Source organism: Dermacentor silvarum, chromosome 10, assembly GCF_013339745.2.
Source record: "Dermacentor silvarum isolate Dsil-2018 chromosome 10, BIME_Dsil_1.4, whole genome shotgun sequence".
Classification (NCBI taxonomy): Eukaryota; Metazoa; Arthropoda; class Arachnida; order Ixodida; family Ixodidae; genus Dermacentor; species Dermacentor silvarum.
The window spans coordinates 107730506-107751150 of NC_051163.1; the positions used below are offsets into that span (position 1 = coordinate 107730506).

At 43.7% G+C, this 20645-nt stretch overlaps 1 protein-coding gene and 1 long non-coding RNA gene across 2 annotated transcripts in view; one reads left to right on the forward strand and one right to left on the reverse strand.

The window, feature by feature from the left end:
• The window catches only part of LOC125941093 (uncharacterized), a 34522-nt gene extending 16915 nt beyond the window's left edge, over positions 1-17607 (forward strand). The window contains exon 4 of the mRNA XM_049658027.1: positions 17312-17607. Coding sequence (XP_049513984.1) covers positions 17312-17607 — 296 coding nt within the window. The remainder of the gene's footprint in view (positions 1-17311) is intronic.
• On the reverse strand, positions 374-15377 carry LOC125940855 (uncharacterized). Its single transcript, XR_007464049.1, has 4 exons — positions 15281-15377; positions 9445-9557; positions 5527-5583; positions 374-885 (listed from the first exon to the last, which is right to left on the reverse strand). It is a non-coding gene; the product is annotated as an uncharacterized LOC125940855 (long non-coding RNA).
• Positions 17608-20645: the final 3038 nt, after the last annotated feature.

Consider the following 20645-nt stretch of genomic DNA (forward strand, 5'->3'; position numbering starts at 1 on the left):
CGAATGAAAAACGGAGAGTTCCGTCAAATGAAAAACGGAGAGTTCCGTCAAATGAAAAACGGAGAGTTCCGTCAAATGGAAAACGGAGAGTTCTGTTGAATGGAAAACGGTGATTTCCGTCGAATGGAAAATGGTGATTTCCGTAGTTGTGATCACAGAATTGTCTGTATTTTCCAAATACAAAACGGTGAGCTCCGTAGAACGGAATTTCTGTAAATTGAGCCCCGTACTTTCCTAATTAAAAACGGACAGACCGCGGCGAGGAAAGGTATGCACATAAAACACACAAAAAGAACAAAAAGGAAGACAGAAGCACCTTTTTTTGTTCTTCTTGTGTCCATGTTTTCTATGCTTGCGTTCCTGGCACCATGAATCCGTACGAACTTGTTCAGCTTTATCTTGCTTCGTATCAACAGCTGAAAATTTGTTTTGTAAATGATGATGCGGGTGCATATGTCCAGACAATGAGAAAATTGTTTGTTTCATTGAAATAAGTTATACCAAGTTGTACATAACAACATGGCTAACTCGCATCAGATATAGCTTGAAATGGGGCAGAAATCAATGCACATAAGCGGACATACACCACGCTCAACATGCTGTGTGTGCACGTTTCCTCCTTGGGTAACTGTCTTTTACACCGCGTCATTTTCGTGTCAGTGTTGCCATGTTGCATTTGAGTTCTGTACATGACGTGTACAAAGCATACATACAAATTCGTGCCCAAAAAGCAACAAGCCACCTGAATCTGAACGAAACTGCATGTTTATTGTGCTTTACTGAAAAAAAGAACTTGCAAGATAAGACACTAGAAATGGCCTGACTAGAAGAAGGATTGGTTGAGAATCGGAATGACTAGTTGCTTGCACATGCCTCCTGCTTTGCCTGAAAAGGGAAAAGAACACCAATCAATTAAGACTCTTTATTAGTAAAATCTCGTTACAAGAGACACTGTTACAAGAGACACTCGGTTATGAGAGACATTTGAAAATGGTTTGGTTGGTTTTCCTATGTTCGCCATGTTAACAACATTGCATACAAGAGACATGGTTACAAGAGACACTCGGTTACTAAGGATAACTTTTTTTTATGTCCCTAGAGCAAATTCTTCACTATTTATAAGAGACACAACCCAGACACGCTCACGTAATGCGGCTAACGTCGTACTAACCGGTATGTGCTGCAATTTTCATTCCCTTGGCTCGATTTTGTTCCATTCCGCAGCCGGCTGTCATTCCTCGCATGGTTGAGACTACCAATTTCACAGAATTTTCTGCGATTATGCTTCTATAATCGCTGTCGCGCTCCCACACCGACTCTGCGACAGAGTACCATTGAGTTGGATTTCCGTCACAACGTCTGCGGTGCTGGTCGCTTTGTATGCCGGTAGTCATACTCCGGAGCCATTGCCATGTTTCCATGAGACAGCTTTGTTCGCATCAAAGATGTGTTTAAACACACTTTGGTGCTGATGTATAATAAAGTGGTCTATCCGACTCCTCAGTATTTTTAGAATTTTTGGTTACAAGAGACCTTGGTTACAAGTGACATGTTTCCCAGGTCTCTTGAGTGTCTCTTGTAACAAGGTTTACTGTACCACCATCATCACCGTTTTTAGTCAGATACATCAACAATAAATGATTTCCAAGTCACAAATATAATTACCAGTGCTCTGGTCAAAACAAATGGGTCATAAAAAAAATGTCATACTCTGCCTTGTTGGTATATGTTCCTAGCCTTATAACATGAAAAGCTTCAGATGAAACCTGCCCAAGTCATTTGATGGCTCACTTGGAACAGGCAAAGCTCTCACGTGCACATTGACATTCAGAGATTACATTTTCTGCATGTAGGTAGAGCTACCATGACCACATACTGCGGACCACGGCTTTCAACCTTCACTGCCCTAACAGAAAACCTTGCAGATTCCACTGTTTTCCAAAAACAATGAAGCACTCTTGAAACGAGCTCAAACCACTCATGTTGTACAATTCCGATGCAAAACAACCAAGAGATAGGTACTGTCCAGATGACAAGCTTATAAATTAGTAACAATATGAAGAAAGCATGTCTTGCACCACAACATGCGCGCCTTTTAGCCTCTTTCAGATTTGGTTTGTTTTGTCATGAAAATAGCAATGTGCAATGTACTTTTTACTTAAGCAATGATAATTGAAAGTTATGTTCGTTAGTGCGTCAACATACTATCTCCATCTCCTTAAAAAGTTATAATTATGCGCTGTGTTCACCCAAAAATTTGCCGTTTTGTCAGTCTGTGCTTTTCGAAGCAACCTGTAGCACTTTCGCGACGTAAAGGAACCTGCAACAAGTACACATGGACCCCATATGTGGCAGCTACATGCAGTACACCGTTCATTCTGTCCATTCCATGACTGGCAACCCCACAACGAAACAAATTATGCAACATGTCCTTCCAGACAGCATTACTTCCGTGACGTGCTTAATTTAGGAATTTTTTAAGAATCCCGCCTCTCCTAAAGAAATTTAAAGTAAAGCAGAAACTAAAGCAATGCCCAAATATGAGCGCTTCTCGTGGATTTTGAAAGTCAACGAGGGCAGAGCAATTTGCCCCAAATGTCTGGGACTTTAATGGCAGCAGGATGGCCAAATTCCATGCTGCTAATAGATGCAGATAAAAACACACATATGTGCAACGTTGTGTTTTCAAAGGTTTACTTCTTCATATCGTAGCAGGGATACTCCGTGGTAATTAGTTGGAATTCATGCTATTTGCCTGCAGTCTGTGCCAAAATATTCTTAGAGCCATAGCCACAACACTTTTTCTTTGGGATAATTCAAAATGCGGATTCAGCAAAATTAAAAAAATGCTTCCAATTGAACAGATGCTTCTATATTGTATTTTCAAAGACAATTCTTTTTCTTGCGAAACTAACGATGAGGGTAGCTATGGGGGCTTGTTTGTATGGCATCTTTTGTTGTAGCGCAAGGCTGAACAACAGGTACAACAGAAAGGCACATTTGGCATGCACACAGTGTTATCTTCCAACAACAGATTTATTTCCCGTTCTCGTCACTATATATACCCTCAAAACGTCATACAACATAATATGTGTAAAGGCTCGGTAAACATGAACTAAAGAAAACCTGGAACCACACGCATGCAGTTTTTTTAACCACAGAGATTGAGACATGTACACGTTTAACAGGAACAAAGATGTACAAGCTCTTTCGAGGATAATAGAATTGAAGGCTTACTGATGCATGCGTCACCAAATGTTGATATGTTTCTAGTGTCTATAGTTAAGCGCATCACCTTGCACCTGCTTCTGTTCATGATAACTGCTTTTTTGAATCTAGGTTAGCACTTGCATCTTTGGCAATGAAGAACAAGAAAACTGTCAGCAGCCAGGGTATTTAATTTGTTATTGTGCTCTCATAGCCTGTTATTTATACATCTACCAGTTTGACCAATGTAGGACCCTCCACACCCAAGAGGAATGCGGTATACAACACACACGATATAATCAATGAATTTGCTTTTATGTTCCTTCTCGCATGCAGTATCCCAAATTATTTCTGGCCTTGACTTCCTCATAAATTTATTAGGCGTCGAAAAAACAACATTGATGTCACTCCTTCCAGCAATCTTTAATCTGTGGGAGAAACTATGTATGTAGGGGATGGCAGCAATCTTTTTGTTTATGTCGGTACTTGTACGATATACCTGCTCAGAACCTTTTTGCTGTGCCTTTTTAAGCAGTCCTACTGCGACTGACACGAGCACGTGGCTCGGGTAACCAAAGCCGCTTAAACGTGAGACTCGCCATTCGAAGCTATCGTGCATTAAGTGCAGGATAGCCATGTTGCGGGAAGATTAGATTCCTTGACATTAATTTTGTGCTCACCGATAACAAAACCTGCTGGTGTTAAGCACCTAGGGCAAGTAAGCCCCTTTTACCATTTCATTCCACGCATACAAAACTTGCGAAGAGGGGAATCACGAAAGTGTGTTTCAGTGAAGCGCTGTAGAAGCCATGCCAGCACCTAATGCACAATAGCTTCGGATGGCAAGTATCACATTTAAGCGGCGCTGGTTACCCAAGCCAAGTGGAAAAAGGTTCCGAACAAGTGGATGGTACAAACACCGACATAAAGAAAAGAAAGGTTGCTGTCATCCCCTTTATACGTAGTTTCTCCCACAGAATAAAGACTACTGGAAGGTGTGACATCAACATTGTTTTTCCAGCTCCTAATAAATTGGGGAGCCAGTGTAAGAAGACAAGGCCAGAAAGAATTGCGGATACTGCATGCGAAAAGGAACATAAAAACAAATTCATTGATTGCATCACGTGTGTTGTATACGACATTCCTTTGAGTGCAGATGGTCCTACATTGGTTAAACTGGTAGATGTATAAATGACAGGCTACGAGAACACAATCACAAATTAAATACCTGGCTGCTGACGGTTTTCTTGCCCTCCATTGCCAAAGATGCAAGTGCAAACCTAGATTTAAAAAAACAGTTATCATGAGTAGAAGCAGGTGAAAGATGATGCGATCTTTGTTCGCGTTAAACATGTATATGTCTGTCAATCTGTGTGCCTAAAAAACTGCATGCGTGTGGTTCCTGTTTTTTTTAGTTCATGTTTACCGATTTTTTACACGTTTTGTATGATGTTTTGAGGGTATATATAGTGACGAGAACTGGAAACGAATCTGTTGTTGAACGTTAACGCTGGCTGTGCGTCGTATTTGCTTTTCTGTTGTCCCTGTCGTTCAGCTTACGCTACAACAAAATAGAAGATACCATTGGTTTCATTGTCGTCAGGCTCGGGCACCAAATAAAATTTGTTCACCAAAATTAAGTGGTCACCAGGCATGTCTAGTTGAATTTATCTGAACATGCTCTACTGCCGGTGGTGAAGATGTTGCCAGTTTAAAGGGCTGCAAGAAGGCACTAGTTATATTTTCTAGGGCAAGAAAGCAACAGTGTATGTTACCTTAGGCAAGTAGTCACAGGAGTCCTGGATCAGTAGAAGAAAATTTAGGGAATAATAATTGGTCGGAACACTTATGTCACGCACTTGTGAGTCACGAAGTGCTTGTCTTTGTCTCCCTTTCTTGTGCCCGTGTATTTTTATTGCGGTAAGTTACATGTGCATTTGTGCACTATGATGACGAACTTGTTTTGGAAAAGTTCAAATGTGTACCTGACGTTCGACTCGCTTTTGCATGTAAGTAAAAATTATGACCTTATCGCTGTGAACAGTCATCTGCACCTTCTGTACACTTGTGAGATAGGGGTAACAGTATTTGAAGGTTTGTGCATTAAGGCAGGAGAGCAGCAGTTGCTGGATGGCTCATAATTTAATTTGCGGGAAATTCAGCAGTGTGCAACAATTGTATCACTAATGACCTTGAAAATCTTGTTAGTTCTTCATTTGTAAATACCTGTTGTCTAACAGCTTGCTGACTAAGGGTCTGAACACATACACAATTATAGCAGGTACTACTACATGAAAGAAAACCTGTAATAGAACCTACCAAATAAAATATCAGTGTAGTGGCAGGTCAAATGGCTCCTCAATGCTTGTGTCCTTCCTGGGAGAAGGAAAGAAAAGTTAAGCTTACACTGACAGCACTAAACCACGCAAATGTAACTGCCACAGAACATGAGGAGTTGTAACTAGATACAGTCAACCTGCTTAACCATCTCATAGACATTCAACGACAGAATGCACCTTCATGGAGCCTCTAATCTATGAAATTCATGCTGTAATACAAACATGCTAGTAGACAGAATAAAAATTGCATCTATGAAAATTCTCAGGAAAACTATATATCCTAGCTACCGCAGTCCCCTCGTTGTGAAGTACAAGTGACGGTCTAAGCTACAATCAGAAAGTAGAAAATTAGGGATCCTTTTTATTAAACAACTAGCCATATCTCCACCTGTACTCAGCAATACAAAGGTGAATCACAAGTACTATACTGATAAAGAACAGTTCCGAACTGCTGCCAAGTGAGTGCAATAAATAAATGATTTCAAATTTATCTTCATGTAAGACTAGGCGTGTTAATTTTCTTTACATTACACGAAAGACTGGTCAGAAAAATATTGCATTCAGTCAATATTGTGATTAGCAAAACAGTAGTAAGAGGTTAAGGTGGGAGACCCTCAGGTGGTATGTTGCGATGTTTCGAGAAATTGTTTTAAGGAGCGTCTTTCCTTAACCCTTTCACATGCCAATCAGTTGTGTTGATTGAAAACTTAGCTTCACCGCATTTTTTACATTTTCAGATTCATAAAATGCTTACAGATGCACAATAGATTAAGAGTTTTCAGTTCTTTAGTGAGTTTGTCAAGTTTATAGAATGTGCACTCCATGCAAAAACTCAGTGCAAGTACATGAGATTTGCAAACATCAACTATTTCATGTCTACCAGGCTTGAACAGCACCTATCCAGCCACTCAAAAATTATGACTGGTGCAACACACTGTGAAAAACGATGAAAGAAGTGACATATACCAAGCAAAGAACCCAACCATCTACCTTCATACTTACTTTACTAAAACAATTTGCCTGTGTAGTTCAATCTTGCAGCACTATTTCAATCAGAAGAGTTTCAAGATGTACGGGACACATTTTAAATATCCTTACTTTAATCAATGCTATTGCTATTAAGACACTATCTTGGTGTATTGAATTGCGTGCATAGCGTCTGAAAGGATTAATCATATTCGAGTAATCTTTACTAAAACTCAAGGCATAATACTCATATTTGTTTACAGTTTTGTGATGAGACAACACGATAGATGCGGGAGTTAAAAAACATCTTTATAAAATGCTGTAGAAAGCAAATTTCTACAACCTCTCGCAATACCGAGCTATTTCCTATGAGTGTTCTAACATTTCCTTGTAACATGATGCAGTGTTTTCACAGACATAGCTTGAATCGTTGTATCTCAAGTTTTGGAAGCAACTTAAGAATAGCTATAACAAGCAGATCTGAAGCCCTACCCAGACTGCACAGCCACTTACTTTCTTTAACACCAACACGTGTAATGAATAATGTCATCCATATGGCACAGTTTCCGATTATATTCTCAAGCATGAATCTTATAATTGCAAGTTATGCAAGAGTGTACCTATGGGATAACTTGGGGACAGCACGAAAAGACAGGGGAAGGCTAGACAACACGAATGCAGGCAAAGAATTTTGTTTACAGACAAACATCTATATATACTAGGCCTGTGTGTCCTGCGTCGTTGCAGCTGCAGGATAGCGGGATAATGTAAACAACCGCACAGTTGATGAACTGCTGTTCTGCCTTTTGCTACACTTTGCGTCAAGGCTCGGTCCGAGTCAACTTTTCGCACAATGTACCCCGATTGCTCGACGTGAAAAATAAAAGGAAAGTTCCAGCTTTCCCAACAGTCTATTTGAGACTATGACTGACCTTGTGAATATGATATAACAGTGGCCACCACACTGCAAGCAAATGTTAGACATGAGTTCAGAAGCTCTCCTCCACATGGTGATGCCTCGATTTCTTGAGGACACCTTTTGGTGTTCCTGTGATGAGCTTCACAGCCAAAGAGTGTGCCGACGCGGAAGGCAGAATAGCCTCCTCCAAACATTGGGCATAGCTCCAGCACACATAACACTAACTAAAGAAAACCCTGCGGTCCAGAAATGGAAGATCACTGTCTAGTGGTAGTTTTTCCCCGTACGTGGACTCATCTAGCACTGCAGAGAAGACAGGAAGAAAATCACTCTACCCATTTAGTAGCCTTACTTCACCTAATACAGAGGAGAAAGTTGCTAATGAAGCAAAATAACTTTACTACACTGGTGCCCACAATAGCTAGTGTTTTACGGTTACCTGACAGTGTTTTTGTCTGTGAGAAGTTGCCAAGCAAGGCTACTCAAGGAGTTCAGCCATTTTTTTTAATGTCTCCTCCACAGTGCCAGGTGTGCTCAGGGAAGTAAAACTGCTGGAAAGCAAGCTTCAATATCTAGCGTGAAAGTTTTCTGTGGTGAGCATCGTGCTGGATCTATGCCCCACACTCAAAAGTGTCTTGGCCTTTCCTATTATCGCACTTGAACACTGAAGCGTGTTGTTGCTACAGGAACACAAGGGAGCACTCTTGGCACCACCACGAAGTGGAGGGGAGCTTCCAGACCCAAGTACAGTTGCTTTTAACAGTGTGTTCGCACTGCCTTTCGGCATGCGTTGCCAAGAAGCATTTAACGGAGCTGAACATAGGTGAAGTCTCCAGTCGGAGTACTTCAAGGAAGCCAAGGCCTACCACTGCTATACAATATGTACACAAAGGAAGCTGTCAATTCAAGCAAATTGCTGGGGACAGTTGGAACTACATTTTTATTTTCAGGGCCAAACAAACTGGGCAGGTACAAAAATCTCAACCGGACCAGGCCAAGACGTGAAGTTTGCATCAAGAAGTATGTGCTGGAGGTCATAGGAAGTGCAGTTGGTGCTGTTTACAACATCCTACTGCCCTGCAGCAGCAATTATGTAGGACAAACAGGACGAAAACTCAAGGACTATCTTAGGAAACACTCACACACCCTCGATACAAGATGGGGAAGCAACATAGCTATCGATGCTGCTTTGTGCAGTTGTATATCAAGTTTTGAGCAAAGAAGAATCCTCATGGCACATATTCAAAACATACAAAATTCGCAGACTGGCCCCCACATATGCTAGTGTGTAATCACTTAATATTCTAGACAAATTGAGGTATTCAGAAGAACTGCGAGAGCGTTCTGAACTGGGCTGGTTGGTGCATATTTAGGAAGGAACTGAATAGTGCCATAGACAGGATAAAGGGAATATGTTGCTGTGCCCATTGCCTTCACTTTGTTCTGGCAGTAGTGCTGTTCATTCCCTTCAAAATATTCATATATTTTGGTCACCTGACCACGTGAAACAGCTGCGTGCTCAGGCTATATTTTACCTTGTTATGATACTTTCCAATGTCACACGCAAATCCGTCGAAGCAAGCTGAACAATGGCTAACAGTGAGCTTAACTGTGGCTACACTTCGTTACCATGGGGCCCATGCGTGACAGTGTTAGAGGTCAGTATGCAGGTGTTTTTGCATACTCATAGAGGCAAACTGGACAAAGAATTAACTTATTGGTGCGTGTTAACTTATCTGTTGCCTCAAATCCCGAATTCCGGTGCTATTAGTGTTTTTTGAACACCACTCATGTGCATCCTAGACAAGTCTGAAACAATACCACTTTTAAGTCGACGTCCTCATGCTGAACCAATTGGTTGCCCCAGGAAAAACAAAACATCATTTATCTTTTGGATGCATCTGCAACAATTATTATACTTGTATAGGCATTGTCATTCCAACAACATTTGCAGTCAATGTCCATTAGGACTGCATATGCATGACTGATATACGATAGAATGGTCCAGCTTACCAGAACAAATAGCACAATGCAAGACTGCTTTTCCACTGGTGTTGCAAGCAGGCCCCCATGGCTGAGAAACTGAATGCAAGGCGGCACACAGACATCCTTCACTGGTGCAACAGCTGCAAATGAAATACTGATATCAGTTACTTTCTGACCGGTCATCCAAAGCAAAGCACAAACATTTTTATATACAATTACACCAGTAGCGTACCCAGGATCTCTGCCAGGGGGGGGTTGACAGTTTGCCAATACCGTCTAAATAGCACTAATTTCCATTTCTTCACGGGAAATTGTCAAAAAATGCGCTTTTTGTGAGTGTGCAGACGATTACGCGTCTTATATCTTATGGTATCTTCGACTGGTCACCTCGGAGCGCTCTAGAGCGCTCTCTCGAGCGGCGTTGTCTTCGGCTGGTTGAAAGAGGGTGCGTGCCTTGCGTTCGGCTGGTTCTTTTCGATCGCTCTCCTCCCGCGTCGAGCGCTCTGAGACACTCCGAGACCTGTCGTCGGAGCAGTCGCCGAGATGAGAGCGTTTCCAGAAACATCATCACAGTACAGCGTCGCCGTTCTTGGCGACGTTCCATTGTAGCCTAGGCAACCTAGGCCACAGCATGCTGGCGTCTCAACGAATGGTCGTCCCACCGGCGCATCCGCCAGTTTATCTTTAGATAGGCGAAACATCGGACGTTAGCACTAGTCACGTGGTATCGCATCTGCCATTTCCTCCTCCGAGAGCGAGTCACACATTCGGCTTGCGCGCTTGTCCTCTACCTCCGAGTTCGGGGAACGCCAGATCTGCATCACTCTGCTTCGGGGGATGGATGCGACCAGTCGAATATACCATTAGTTGCAGTACTCAAATGCGCAAGGAAAGAAACGGGGTTAAACAAAATAGGGGGGGTTAAGTCGGCCTCAGGGGGGGGGGGGGTTACAACCCCCGAAACCCCCCCGTCGGTGCGCCACTGAATTACACTATGCATATAAGCTCGTCACTGAGTTACTGTTATTGCTGTGAGATAGCTCACAGTATTTTATAAAGTGCTAATGGCTCGTTTAACTTATTTGCAAAAAAATTTATAAAGCACTTTCTATTCGAAAAATTAGTTCACAAAATATTTTGCCCTGCATAACTTACAACACATGCACACATTTTAGAATTATTGCAGTATTGTTATGCAGAATTATTAAGCGGCAATCCTCCCTCCCAGAATACGTGATATCCTCACGTACTTCGTCAGAACGTTAATCGTCAGCCTGGTAGCTGTCAAAAAAAACTAATACAGATTGCCACGTAGAAAATAATCCGTTTCCTTTGCAATGAACCTTAACGGGTATCACGCGGACAACTGTCAATTGCGATCGTGCACGAGTGCTCGGGCTCTACTACAAACGAAAGGGCACCGTGTGACAGCCGTGTTACGTAACACTGCAGATGGCACAAGGTTACGGCAATAAGCACGCTCCACCGTCATTTCATTGTAATGAAGGGGCATGCACATCAAACATGCTCTATGAGGTCTTCATACATGACCAATCTTCCAATCCCGGGTGTGAACACTGCGATTAGGCACGCCCAGCCAGGGCACTGCGTCCGAAGCTTATAATAATTGCTAAAAATTTCACTTTGATTCAATGCGTCACCGAATATTGGTAACATAGCGTTGCACCGCGTCGGAAGCGATAGTAATAGGTCAGCGCCTCCTCTATTTTTTAGATGCCCGTCAGGTAGGGTGCCGCTGGCCCCGCGAGCCCTCTCCTGTCGCTCTCTCTCATTCACCTCAATTCGCCGCTGGTGGCGCTGCCAGCTGACACTGAGCAGCCGCCGTCTCCGTAGCTCCGTCAACATGCTTTCCGTGCACGTGTAGCGTGTCCTTGTTTACGGTGGCCCTGCTTCCCTACCGTGGAAGTTTCGACGAACAGCTTTCATCATGCGGTACTGCTGTGTGCCTATGTGCACGTCAAGTGCGAGGAAGAAGGACCTCGGTGTTTCGTTCCACGAAATCCCCGCTGATGTCGAGCTGCGCCGACAGTGGATTAAGGTAATTTCACGCAAGGATTGGGAGCCTAATTCGACTTCAAATTATTCTGTTGTGTGCAGTAAGCACTTTGTTGCATCTGATTTCAAAGAAAACTCAAAGATCCGTCAGCTAAAGAAGGGAGTTGTGCCGAGTGTGTTCGCATGCTACCCATCGTACAAACAGCCTTCCAGTAGTAATGTGCGCAGTGACCCAAGGAGCCGCAAACGTGCACCTGGACTGGACAATGACAGCTGCCCCAAGAAAAAACAAAAACCGGCAATTTCGTTCGAGATGGGAGACCCAGCAACGACCGACGACGCCGCAGAGACTGATGACGCCCCTACAGCGGTTGCGGCGCGAACCGTCGAATCGCCCGGCGACAACACGTTCCCTGTTGACGATCTCTCGTCAGTGGCTTCTGCGGTGCTTGCAAGTAGCACTACTTCAGAAGAACAGCTAGTGTTTAAAGCTGTGGCTCGTGATGAACCACTTGCATTTGCGAGACGAGCCTTTGCAACACAGACGGACACAGCTCGAACGAGTGGGAGCAATTTTCTGCACCACAGAAAATGCAGAGAGAAGGAGCGAGCTCTTCGGCTTCAGATATTGAGACTGAAGCAGACAGTAGATAGATATAAGGAGGAGCTGCGCAAACTGAAGGACGACTGCAACGTCAGCACCTTCCTTGATGTTGCCACGGATGCTCAACAAAAAAGTGTGAAGGCTTCGTTCATTATGAACCAGATAAACAATTACACCAAGAAGAGGGCGACATGGAATGAAACAACTGTCAGGTACTGCATAGTTTTGAGAAACCTTTCAACCAAAGCATATGAATACATTCGTTCAGAAGGTCTTCTGCGCTTGCCATGCAGAAATACTCTGCACAAATACATTGGCACTTCAACTGGCGAAGTTGGCTTCAGTCCTTTGGTTCGATTGAGGCTGCAGACAGAATTCGAGAGCCTACCTGCGGATCAGTCTAAAGTGTGCAGCCTTATAGTTGATGAAATGCACATAAAGCAGAAGCTTGAATATAATAAGCAGCGAGACGCGTTTATAGGTGATGTGAACATGAGCCGCGATTTACAGGAACTGGTGCCTGGTGATAGGAGTGACCAACTGGCAAACTCCTTGCTGTGTTTTCTTCTTTGTGGTTTGGCTTCACGTTTTAAAATACCGGTCGGATACTTCTTCACTAAGTCATGCACGGGACCAGACCTTGCTGCAGCCATCACTTATGTTGTGAAGAAAACTGAAGAACTGGGTTTTGAAGTTGTGCGTCTTGTGACGGATAATCATAAGACAAATGTCTCGGCGATGGAACTTTTGTGCAAAGGGCAACCAAAAACATCAGCACCACATCCAGCAGACCCCTCCAGGTGCCTGTTCCTGGCATTTGACCAATGCCACATCATCAAAAATGTGAGGTCCCAGTTTCTCGCTAAATGCATGGGGGCCAACAAAGAGATCTCTTCAGCTCCTTTAAAGGAGCTCTACAAGATGCAAAAGGGGTCAATAGTCAAACCAATTAGGTTCCTGACGCGCAAACATATATATCCTACCAACATAGAAAAGATGGGCGTCAAGCATGCAGTGCAGATTTTCTCTCCACCTGTCACAGCTGCTCTGCATTACATGAAAAGTCAAGCTGGCCACACCTGTGACATAGAATTTGCAACAGTGGGCCCCACTGTTGAATTCATGGAGGTAATGCACAAGTGGTTTGTTCTTATGGATGTTAGTAACACGCAGCAGCACATTCATAAGAACAATCCTGACACTCGACAATTCAGTGACCCAAATGACTCAAGACTGGAGTGGCTCGAGAAAACTTTCCTGGACTTCCTCAAGAAGTTAAAGAATGAAAGCCACCCTGACAATTTCTTGAGCAAGGAGACATATGCTGCCTTGGTGCTTACGACAACATCAAACGTAATGTGCATCAGGTTTCTGCTGACTGAAAAAAAGTTCATCTTTGTACTCACAAGAAAATTTTCTAGCGACCCTATCGAGGCACTATTTGGCTTTCTTCGTAGAACCGCGGGGTGTAATGATGCCATGGATATGAGAAGTGTGCTCTGCGGGATGGAGAAAATGCTGAAAACTGGCATTATTTCGTCGTCGCTGCAGAGCAATGTGAATGACTCGACATCGTTTTGTGCGGCCACAGCTGTTTCCAGCGTTACCACTGGGAGCAGCAATACTCCAGAGAAGAGTTTTTTCCCAGTGGCAGCCATAAACAGGCTGCGAGAAGTTTGCACCAGGTCCAACCAATGGCTTCCCAATCCAGAAATCGCAACCCTTGCTTTGATTGGAGGCTACCTAGCCCGAGTCATAGCAGAAAAATTAAACTGCCAGGGCTGTATACAATTAGTTGAGAAACCAAATGGAAACGCGCCTGTGGATGGACTGATCGCATATCAGGACAGGGGTGGACTCAAGTACCCCACAAAGGAACTCGTAACACTGTTAATAAGCCTCAGCAAGTTTGTGGACATTGTCCTTGACTATAGGAAACAAATTGTGCTGCCACTGGAAACCAGTGTGGAGCATGCTGTAAGTGTTTTGATGGACCTCCCTATCCTGAAGTGCCAGAATGAAGACCGTGCCCACAGAAAAGAATTTCTTGAACTTCTATGCAGGAAGTTCATCAAGCCACTCTTAAGCAATCATGCGATGAACATTACTGACAAGAACAGTGTGATCAAAATGTATGGTAAAAAGCCACTGTCACGTAAAATTCTCAAATTGTAGTGTATAGTGTTGTAGTTTGTGTGTGTGTGTGTGTGTGTTTTTGTCCTGTTAATGTTTTGTGAACTAAGAAATTATATGCAATTCTTTGCTTGACTATACATATTCGTGTCTTTTGTCTTTTTGGAAAGGGGAGGTTTGTGTCCAGCCACACAAGTACGTTGGGTGCTAGTATAATCGAAAGAGGAAAAAGGTATTACTTGCCTGTCCCAACTACTTATGTTGAGCTTTTAGGTGCTGCCGAAATGAAACATGCCTAAGCAATATGATCACAACAACAAGACTAATTATTGCGTCAGGAGGGCAATAGCTTGGTTGTTGTTCATCACGCGGTTTCCCAACGCGCGCTACAATAAAATCGCAGAATGACCGCCATCAAAGACAAGATATACACAGCTACACAAGGCGAAGTCTCGCGCAATCCCTAAGTCGCAGTCGCAACAGCCGCGTGCGAGATACAAAACACCATATTTTCTGCTACTCGAGCTTATTAACATTATCGCGTCAAAATTGTACGTTGTTCATGAATTTCAAAGCTATAAATGGCACAGTCAGAGCATCACCGCACCTTCGTCCAGAGCAGACGACAGGCCGGCGATAGTGTCAGCTGGTAGCGCCGCGTCGCGGCAAGCGTGCTAAGCGCGGCGTCCCGCGAGCTCCTATTGTTCGGCGCACGAACTGACGGGCATCTAAAAAATAGAGGAGGCGCTGAATAGGTTTAACGCCTTCACTTAATTTTGGAACGCCGAGCACACAGCACAACACACTACAAACTGGAATGCTAACGTCAGTAAACCAGCGGCCACATACAGACGAAAAAGGAGCTGCTAGAGGCGTCAACGCCGCTAATATTGCCTACGCGTCTCAGCTGTAGTGAGTATGCATTCAACACAACAAATGCAACACCCCTTTATCACAGACTCGCAATGTCGCTTTGTCAATCCTCATGGCCAAGGAATCTCGTTAAAAGCGTGCTCACACAACACAATTGAGCCCATCACCGGCCATCGCGGAGCATTTCGCACGCGCAACATGCACCAATAACGAAAAAAGGACACGTAAATCACTTACCTGTGTAACAATCCAGCGCCGATTCCTTCCTATTTAGAGTGAAATCACAAATGCGCCAGGAACACCACCTCCACCGTCCGCCATTAGCGACCACTCGTACGGTTGTTTGTGCCGGAGAAATGCAACCCAGCGTGTAGGCGCGATGAAGGTGTGGTAAGCAGCGCCACCGTTCAAACCCTACCTGCTTCTTTTTGTGTGTTTACTATACTTGCACGCGCATAATGTTCAAACAGCGTTATCTATGGTGATATATGTAACTGGCAGTTAGAGTAGACAGTGTCTTTTCGTTATATTCTTTGCGTGTTCATTTTTCACTCGTGACATGTTCAGTTGCCCTCCACATGAAATTACGGACGGCTCTCCGTATTTCAAAAACGGAGCTCACGTCCGTCTTTTTTACGTAGAATCCTGCCGTTTTTTTATAAACGGAGCTCACGTCCGTCTTTTTTACGTAGGATCCCGCCGTTTTTCATAAAACGGAATGGTCTGCGTAAATTTTACGTAGGTTTTCGCTGTAAAATTACGGAAATTTTTTACAGTGTACTTTGAATTTCGCTGAGGGCGCCCAGATAATAATAACACGTAAAAAACACTTCAATACGCGTACATTGTGAACAATAACCTAATCAACCGTGTTGACCAGTTTCAATACTTGGGAATTATGATTGACTCTACATTACGCTGGAACTCGCGTACTAAAAATTGTCTCTGCAGCTTCAAAAGGACTCCGGTTGATTAGGCATCGCTTGAAACAAAATTAATTGCGCACACGTCCCTCTTACGACCGTTACTTGAGTACGCAGATGTAATTTGGGATCCGCACACCAAAAAAGAAACTAACCGCATAGAACGTGTTCAGAAAAAGGCGCTTTGTTTTGTTTACAATGAGTATTAGGCACGTGTCAGTATCAGGTTTTTATAAGCGGTCCGGCCTTTGCACATTCGAATCATCGCGCAAGTTTCACCACCTCAAAATGATGTTCAACGTCGTTAACAGTCAGATAAAACTAATTTCCAGGCATACATGCAATTTAACACGACACGACCTACCCGGACGATACATAACAAGACCATTTTAGCACCCCAATGTAGAACAAATGCGTACACGGGCTCCATTTTCCCAAGGACCATTGCTCAGTGTAACAGGTTGCCGAATGAGGTGGTGAACCTGACTTGAGAGAGAGAAGAACTTTATTGATTTCCGGCAGATTGCTGGGCTGGGCTCCCACCTAGGAGCCAGCAGAGAGACTGTGTCTCCCGGCAGCTTCCTCGGCCTGCAGAATCGCCCAGAGTTGCTGGTCTATGCCTGAACTGAGCAGCGCAGTCCGCCAACGCGCCCGAAGGCCCTCATTGGAGGCCACGACCCCAGTATTGATGATTAATGCTGGACATGCCCATAGGATGTGTTCTACTGTGGCTCTGGTGTTACAATACTGGCATAGATTGGTTGTATATAATTCGCGGTATATATGGTTCAACCTGACAACGTTGGAATCTTTTTAGCGACCGTTGTTCCCTTCTTCTGGTTGCTGGGTGGGCGTTTTTACTGAGAAAGGGATAGGCTAATTAATGTTTATTGTTCCTTGTATTACGTTTGTTGGTGTTTGTGTATTTCATTGTTTCCTTGTCGTCACAATGCGGCAATTATTTGTAACAAAAGTCTAATGCACTGTAACCACTCTTGCCTTGGCGGCCAAAATGTTGCCCGCAGTATTAATAAATAAGTAAATAATAAATTAATTAGGCAAAATTCCCAGCATTCTTCAAAAGTTGTTTAGCAAGTTCCTGACATTGCCAACACCTGCTGCATGCGCCACGTGCACACTGACACAGAACAGGACGGAAGCTTGCTCGCATTTGCATAAACGGTATTGCACAAAATTAGCAGCTCGTGAACGCCATAAAATCAACGACATTTAGAAACGTCAATTTTCTATATTGAGGCCTGCAACGCTTCGTTTCCCGTGTAACGTAGCCCTAATTTGATTTGTTGGAGAGAACCACGAATGCGTGCCCAATTTTCTCTTCCAGATTTTGGCGTTGTGCTCAGCGGTGCTCGCCTTGCTGAAGGGCATTTACGTGTTGGAAGGCAAGTGGTCCCTCGAGTTCATCAACACATCGACTTTGCGGTTGGCTACTTCGGCCTTTGCCATGGCGGCAACATTCGTGAGTACCGCATCGTAAGCACATTTGGTCACGCCCGGTACGCTCTTTACGGCCTGGACAAGTGGGGGTGTTGCTGCCTGTCTCCGAACTCTCCAGGGCCGATGCGAGCCTGCTCTCTACCGCTCTCTCTCTGTCTCTCTCCGCTTTACGGAAGCCATTGACCAGTTCACTCGAAAGAGCCTGAGCGTACTGGTTTAAACACCTGGCGAATGTTTCCGAACGCTAGTCATAACACTCCGACAAAATTGATCGACCATGTGTTGTGCAACCCCAGCTATAAGCTCCCAAGGCCATGTGTCTTTTCGTTTTCTACAACCTCAGGTGAGTATTATAAGAAGCGTATATCGCGCGTAGAACGGACACACCTGTGTAAATGACTTGAGCACGGTATTTATTTTAGGAGCGAGACTTTGGAAACATGGTTTAAATTCAAATACCAGCCTGTACTTCACGTGGTACTTCAAAGTCAAGATATCGCTTTTGTGTTGATAACGTTATTTGGATCTCTTCAATTTGTGTACTCATTAAGACGGAGTTTTTCTTTTCCACAACTCTAGCAAAACGACACACAGACAACTACAAAATAATAGCTTGCAGTAATTTCCAAAATACTCACGAAAAGCTCGAAGTTTAAAGGGTTTCGCAGGTGTGAAGAGGTGGAGCCGAGGAGTAGATAAACATGGGCTTCAAATCTGAAGGTTCTAAGTTCAAATCCTCGTCCAAGCCACTGCACTTTTTTCTTCAAGTTTTAAGTGGCGCCTTAAGCAGTAAAAAAAATACTGCCGAGAGCTAGTACTCCAGGTACAACAAACTGAGCTTCAAGGAAAACGCTCCCTCACCAGAACAGGAATCGGCCTCCCTGGAAAATCACTGGGCTACGAGCACCCTGGTGACTCCTATTCTTAACGTATGGCGCTCAGTCCCCAGCGGCTGCAGAGTACCTGACCAAGGCGGCGCTCAAACCTGCATCGTGGCAGATGTTGCTAAGAATCTCTGGATCCGTACAGGCCACCCCTGGAAATTAAGCCTGGTAACGTTTAACACGTGAATACTCTCGAGTGAAGCTAGCTTAGCAGCGATCTTTGAGGAATAATCAGGCAATACCTGAGATATCATTGGCCGTAGTGAGATTAGAAGAACTGGTGAGGCTTATACAGTGCATGATGACAAACGGCCACGTACTCTGCTACAGATGTCTTCTAGAGAAGAGGGAATACGTGGTTGGATTTCCGATTCAGAAGGACATAGCAGGCAACAATCATCAGCTCCACATTATTATGAGAGGGTAGCATTCGTCGTAATAAAGCTAAACAGTAGACATAGATTAAAAGTAGTACAAGCCTACGCCCCAACCTCCAGTCACGACGACGAAGAAATCGAACAGTTCTATGAGGACGTCGAATTAGCAATTAGAAAGGTGCAAACTCAGTGTACTGTCATCATGGGCGACATTAATGCGAGAGTGAGTTAAAAGCAGGCGGCAGGCACAGACGATTCCCAACTACAGCATCAACTCCAGCAGTAGTAGAGGAAATATGTTGGTGTAATTCCCCGAAAGGAATCGACTCCGACAAAAGAATACCTTCTTCCGAAAGTACAATAACAGGAAGTGGAGTTGGAAAAGCGCTCATGCGGAAAAAAGAAATAAAACAGAATTGATACTATGTACCGACTCCTGCATAGTGCATGGTGTAGAAGTGTTTGGCAGGGCAGTGATCAGAGATTAGCGAGGTCTAGGATTCCTTTCACTTTGAAAAGAAAAAGAGCAAAATTAATCGAGAAGAAACAGGCCAACCTGGGCGCAATAAGGGTAACAGCAGCCGAATTCAGGCTGGTGCTCGCAGTGGAATATGCAGCTTCAGAACAGGAAGATGAAGATAACGCAGAGGTTATGAAGGAAATTGAAACTAGGCTCATTTCGGAAGCAGCAATTCAAATGGGATAAGGCACCAAAGCAACAAATAGGTAAACTCTCCCAAGTAACAAGGGCCTAATAAAAGAATGAGAAAGCATGAAAGCGTCTAACTCAAGATATCAGACAGAATTCGCTGAATTCTCAAAACTGATAACCAAGAAGCAAATAAGGAATATGTGAAATTGTAACGCCGGAAAATTTTAGGAGACTGTAAAAAAATTGGCACTGCATGAAACCAGTGAGAAGGTATCTCGGCATGCGACAGAGCAAGATGCATGTAGTCCAAGTTAAGCAGAGTAATTTTATCAGCAATTCTGATGATATCGTAAAGGCGGCAGAGGACTTCTATACCGACATGTGCAGTACTCATGGCAACCAGGCACTGGAAGTAGAAAGGAACCCGATGTAGAAGTTCCATGTGTAACTAACGATAAGCTTACAAGGACTTAAAAAGACGTGCCGTGGGAAAACGGCACGAGAACATGAAATAACAGTGCACTCAAAAGCTTAAGAAGTATACCTAAATACACTTATTGGCAAACAACATTAGGCGCAAAGGGACATCTGCTCCTTCCATTCGACTTCTGCGATTCATACTTGCTTCCGATAGGTAAATTAACATTGTTACAAACTCCGAGGTTCGAAAAGCATTGCAGGACATGTCCGCGGGAATTGAGGGCGGATAAGATAGAATAACAGTTGATCTATTTCATGATTGAGAAGATATTACACTTGAATAGCTTGCGCCCTTAACACGCAATGCTTCATAACATGGATTGTACCAGAGAGCTGAAAGAATGCCAGCATCATACTAATCCACAAGAAGGGAGACGTTGAATAACTGAATAATTATAGGGTTATTAGCTTGCTTTCAGTTTTGTATAAAGTATTCGCCAAAGACAATTCCAATAAAATCAGGGTGAAGCTTGCCTCAATCAAGCTAGAGAACAGCCTGGCTTCTGAAAGCGCTATTCTACAGTGGACCACACCCACGACATCAATCAGGTCATTGAGAAATTTGCGAAATACAAGCAACCTCTGCGTATGGCGTTCATATATTATGAAAAGGTATTTGATTCAGTAGAGATACCAGCAGTCATGGATGCATGAGTGATCAAGGGGTACAGAAGGCATGCGTCAATATATTGAGAAATGTCTACCCGGATTCCACCACAGCTACGTTTCTTCTCTACAACACAAGTATAAAATTACCCGTTATGAAGGGGGTCAGGCAAGAAGACACATTCTCTCCAGTGCTATTCACAATATCCTTAGCAGAAGTAT